Raw genomic sequence first — 5,463 nt, 5'->3', positions numbered from 1 at the left:
CTCTCTCTCTCTCTCTCTCTCTCTCTCTCTCTCTCTCTCTCTCTCTCTCTCTCTCTCTCTCTCTCTCTCTCTCTCTCTCTCTCTCTCTCTCTCTAGTTGGAGGAAAACAATAAAGAAGACAATTCAAAGGACGGCGTGCCACTGGACTCTCAATCAGAGGGCACAAATTATTTCTTGCAGTACATCTCTACCACAAGGTAATTAAAAATGTGTTCTACTTCTACATTTTTTTTAAAATAGTATTTCTGCAAAATTCAGTATTAACTTTGATCAACGCGTTGATGCACACTTGCATTTCTGCCTTTTCAGTTCAAAAAATGCCACAAACAGTGCAGACAGTGGAGCAAAATTTGTTTTCGGGCAGAATATGTCTGAACGAGTTCTGGTGAGTTAATAGGGTGAATTCAATAGTCTGTTTACCTTCTGCAATACTGCAGAATTCCTAATGACTACAATTGAACGAGCTGAAATGATTAACTCTGTTGTGTTTTCAGAGTCCACCAAAGGGTGACTCTTCAAATGAGGAAAATAAAGACGTGTCAGCTGCCCCTGCTTCAGAGCCCTCATCGCAGGAAGCCACCCCAGAGAAAGGTAAAAAACCCATCCCTCCTATTATTTACAAAAATGGTTGCTATTTGGATTGATTACTAGTAGGTGTAAGCACAAAACTTTACTCCACTCAAGACAAAAACAAGACCTGTGGGCTTATGACTGTATATTCGTTTTATATTGTCTTAAACTTAAAGTCCACCTAAAAAGAAAAAAGCTTGATTTATGTCATAGAAGCAAGGTTTTAAAGTGTCCAGGGTTCGTGTCTTAACATACAAAAGGGGAATACTGAGTGAGAGAATATTTTACTTTGTTCGGTGACTTTGAAAAATAATTTACCATTTCATAGCTGCTCAGTGCCCAGGCAATCATAAATGTGGGCGCAGAGCTCAAGTGCCTCTGCTCTGGAAATGATGCAGAGAACATTATCAAGCTTCTCTGTTCGGGGATGGAAGACAAGCTCCTTGATTACCCTGCAGTAGCACTGTTTCTGTGTTGCTAAAGGATCAGTTATATGTTTGTGTTTTATTTCACCAGTGAACAACGTGTCAGAGTCTTTGGAGGAGTCTGCAGCAGCATACACCAAAGCCACAGCCAAGAAGTGCATCTTAGAGAAAGTCGATGTGAAAACTGGAGAGGAATCAGAAAGCAATGTTTTACAGGTGAAAGACAAGGCGGGGTATTTCACTTGAAGACGTGCAGCGAATAACATGGTGAGAATGTTTTATAATCTTCTTTTTCCCCCCTCCTCTTTTACTTCAGATGCAGTGCAAGTTGTATGTTTTTGAGAAGACTGCTCAGTCGTGGATAGAGAGAGGTCGGGGTTTGCTGAGGCTCAATGACATGGCATCGACAGACGACGGCACGCTACAGTCCCGTCTAGGTAAAAGCACCTTCAAAAAGCCGCTGGAGAGAGGAAAAAAACCCTTCCTGTTATGAATGTGCATGGTTTGTTTTTACAATTCAGTCACCCAAATAGCTTTAGCGGACGAAAGCATCTGATTGTTTTTACTGTTATTCTACCGGGACAGGTAGGGGCGACTACTATCTCAGTAAACCAAAACATACCTTTTGTTTTGATTACACGTGTTATGACAAAACCTAACAGTGAACACAAGAGGGAGTCTGTTCCTACTACATGGCTCTGTTGACTGGCCACCGCAGTAATATTGTGGTAATGTTTATATATGGTGGTTTCATTCAGACAAATCAAAATCTAAGTGGACAAGCACTCTGAAGTTTTGTTTTTAATGAATATTCAACAGTTTCAGAAGTTTCCTTTCACTGTATCCTGGTTAATATTTGACTAAACTGGAATCCTGGTACAAATCACCTTCTCAGTGACAGAACAGAGCAGTTTCTAGGACTATAGCTGTGTATTTACTGCAAATACTAGTTGTGCCTGTTTAGTGAAGAGATTTTACAGTCAGTGGGCTGAAATGGTAAACACGTGCATATTTGCATCTGTATGTCACTGCTGTCGTGTGTTGCAGTAATGAGGACCCAGGGCAGCCTCAGGTTGATCCTCAACACTAAACTTTGGCCCCAGATGCAAGTGGACAAGGCCAGCGAGAAGAGTGTACGAATCACTGCCATGGACACGGAGGACCAGGGTGTCAAGGTCTTCCTAATATCGGTATGTGTTACTAAACGTTTAACATTTGAACATTTCATTTTTCCAAAGGGTGTTAGCTTTTAAGTGTTTTTCCCCTCCCTGTGTATACATCAAAAGTAAGAAAAACACAGAAAATTGTAATTTCAATGTAAAGCATTGAAGTGGTGAAACATATTCTGCCTCGGTTTCACGCTGTCCCTTCCACTGTTAATGCGTCTTTATCATCGGTCGCATTCTGTTTTTGTGTATTTTTCCTCTTTAGTAAAGGGTGAATACATTTCCATGTTATTAATTTGATCAGCTCAGTATTGTCCTGTGATATTAAAACATTCAATGCCTACAGTTGGTACAAGAATACTGCTTTCAAACATATTATTTTGAGGTAGTTAAAAACTGTTCTTAATAAAATGCATTACTTCCTCCCCCAGATGTTTAACATTCCAGCCGTTCTGTGGGTTTTGGAAAGCATTTAATCTGAAACATCTGCGTATCGAAGTGGCAATTTTATAATTCATATAACACATTTCATTAAATGTAAACTCAGTGTGCATAACCCAAACATGAAAAACATAAAAACAAATGTAGGCTTACTTAAGTCAAAGCAATAAAAAAAGCTAACTTTACAAGAAAGTTTAAAAAAAGAGGCTTTAAGCTTGTTTTGTAAAGTGTAAACAGTTGTAAATGACCTCAAGTCAGCAGGCAGCTTGTTCCAAGGTTCAGTTTCCACAGTAACTGAAGCACCCTCAGCACACTTGGATCTAATTCTGAGAATAGTTAAAAGATCTAATTAGGTTATAGATACTGAGAAAGTCAGAGATGACCTGGGAGGGCAAACTACTGAGAGCTTTATAAGTTTGTAGAAGTACTTGTACAGGTAATTCTGTGTTGAACTGGGAGCCAGTGAAGTGACTTCAGTAGCTGGGTAATATGTTGAAATCTGTAAGGACTCTGTCTGCTGCGTTCTCAACAAGATGAAGTCATCCTACTGATAATTTGGAAAATCCTGCAAATGGAGCGTTACAGTGTACCAACGCAATGTGCATGTGTCATGTCCATGTGGCTGAATTTTGTTTACACTTTTGCATATTTAGGGTAGCTCTAAAGACGTAGGTCAGCTGGCTGCAGCGTTACATCACCGTATCCTGGCCCTGAAGAGCAGGGTGGAACAGGAGTCCGAGACCCCGGCAACAACCATCCCCGATGCCGAGGTACCGCAGTCCAACGAGGATGACAGCGACGAGGAGGACAATGCCTCTGCCTCCGCTTCAGCCTCTACTCCTGCTACAAGTCAGTGATTTTTATTTCTTATTTTTATTTTCTAGTTTTTACTGCAGCAGCTCTTGTTTGTTTTTCAGTGATTCAACTAAAATACCTTTGCTGACATGTTGCGACTCTGCTCCTGCAGGTAATTCAGAGGGAGGAGAGAGCCAGGCAGCTGGAAGCACATAGCGTCACTCTTGGAAAGCCTGCTGAGATGCCGCTGTAGAAGCATTTTGCTGCAGGCATCTCCATGGACACCCCATGACCAACGTGGGTCCTCCAGACCAGTACTTTTGGATATTAGAAGTCTAGCTCCAGGAAATAACCCCCTGTGCCGGAGTGTCTCACCCAACTCGTGCAGTTCATCTTCTCTGCGTTCAGCGTAATATCTGGAGTCGTTTCTTCCCGCCCTCTCCTGTTTTTGTGTTTAATTTTTGTTCTTGAGTATTTTTTTTTCTTCCTCTCCCCGATAGCAAAAATAAAGACTTCAAAGCTTTGGTTTGGGACTTCTCTGCTCATCATATTGATGAGTGTAAGGGTGTTTTCCTCTACATTTTAAAGTATGGCACATGTTAAGACTGCAGTTTCTACTTTGGGACCTTTATACTCACTCTACAGCCGTACCTCTGGACACCACACATCCAGAGGAGCTTCATTCACATCGTATTTGACTCGTCATCCAGTCGTTTGTTGTTTTTTCTTTTCTTTTTTTTTTCTCTTACATCAAGTCCAGCCTTCCTCTTGCCCCCCTCATCCTGACCAGTCTGTGCGTTAAGTTTTGGCAAATGTAATTTATTTTGGGCTGTCATTTTCATGAGGCATCTCAACACATATGTGCTGTTTGTAATGGCTAGCCAAGACCACTCGAGTTGTCATTAATAGCAGTTTCTTATATTTCCTATTGACCTATATTATAGCGAATAAAAGACTGAAACAGTGCAGTTTCCGCTAATGTGAGTTAATGATTTGGGGACAAAAGGGCAGTTCACCACAATGTTTCGTCTAGATTTCTACGATGTGTTAGTCATTCAGCGTCTGGTTTTTACTTTTTTCCAAAATTAGAAAAAACATGAACTCACCCGTCTACATTCTGCATGTAACTGTTACTTTTCTCCTTTTCCAGCATCCCAGGGGTTTATCGTGTTGATTCATATTTTTATGTTGAAGTTTTGTTTTGTTTTTTTATCCATTTACATTTGGAAAAAAGGTTTTGAATGAAAGAATTCATGTGTGGAAAATTTGAGTGACAACTGTAATACCCTTTGAATGTCATGTACATTTGAATATATCATCATTTAGTAGCGCACCATGTTTTCTCATCTCCAGCTGCCCCCTTTACAAAATAAACCATTTTGGACTGACCGCTATTGTTCCCTCTGAAACTGGGTTTTCTGCACTAGCAAGAGGGGTATCAGTATAGTATATGTAATACTTAGACATTGTCTCTAGTGATAAGTAGTACCTGTAAGCAACAGTACAATAATGAATAACTCTCTAAAGAGGGAACAAATTTTACCCTTGGACATAATTGAATACGTGGAATGAGAACAGCCTATCTGTTTTGTATTCATGTGCTGGATCTGGCCTGCAGGTTGATGAACGCTGTGCTGACTGCACTGAGCAGGAATCAGACTAAATCTTGTTTATATACAGTATTCATCAGGCACAAGGTCATGAATATTTGATGCATGTACCTATCATAACAGCCCAGCCTAATCGTATACATCCAAACTAGAAACATAACTGCCACTGCTCGCAAATTCTTAGCCTTATCTGCCTTTCTGTGGTGACTCGGCGGGAAAGCATTTTTCTGCAGCGTCTCCCGTAAATGATTGCAGTTGTGTGGTGAAAGTCAAAGCTAAACACTCCGAACTTAGATGCTGGGCTAGTGTAACAAGTCAAGCACTACTAACTTTTTGGAGTTTTACTTGAGGCCTTGACGTGCGCTGCAGATTCTCTTTAATTCTCATCAAATGTGATTCATCTTCATGCTTTTCTTTTAAAAATCTAAATACTGGTAACAACCAAGGGCACGCATC

The 5,463-nt window shown here is 40.5% G+C and overlaps 1 protein-coding gene across 2 annotated transcripts in view; it reads left to right on the top strand.

Annotated features, from left to right (window-relative positions):
* The window catches only part of ranbp3b (RAN binding protein 3b), a 14,465-nt gene extending 9,679 nt beyond the window's left edge, over nucleotides 1-4,786 (top strand). For both annotated transcript variants that reach the window (XM_005729102.2, XM_005729101.2), the window contains exons 10-17: nucleotides 97-197; nucleotides 310-385; nucleotides 495-591; nucleotides 1,087-1,211; nucleotides 1,312-1,432; nucleotides 2,043-2,185; nucleotides 3,256-3,451; nucleotides 3,570-4,786. In XM_005729102.2, the coding sequence (XP_005729159.1) occupies nucleotides 97-197; nucleotides 310-385; nucleotides 495-591; nucleotides 1,087-1,211; nucleotides 1,312-1,432; nucleotides 2,043-2,185; nucleotides 3,256-3,451; nucleotides 3,570-3,613 (903 nt within the window). In that variant the 3' untranslated portion in view covers nucleotides 3,614-4,786. The remainder of the gene's footprint in view (nucleotides 1-96; nucleotides 198-309; nucleotides 386-494; nucleotides 592-1,086; nucleotides 1,212-1,311; nucleotides 1,433-2,042; nucleotides 2,186-3,255; nucleotides 3,452-3,569) is intronic.
* The last annotated feature ends 677 nt before the right edge of the window (nucleotides 4,787-5,463 follow it).

Source organism: Pundamilia nyererei, unplaced genomic scaffold (genome assembly GCF_000239375.1).
Source record: "Pundamilia nyererei isolate P.nyererei 1_Seehausen unplaced genomic scaffold, PunNye1.0 scaffold00031, whole genome shotgun sequence".
Taxonomy (NCBI): Eukaryota; Metazoa; Chordata; class Actinopteri; order Cichliformes; family Cichlidae; genus Pundamilia; species Pundamilia nyererei.
The sequence above is the reverse complement of the archived record's forward strand: the minus strand, read 5'-3'. Positions and strand labels throughout refer to the sequence as shown.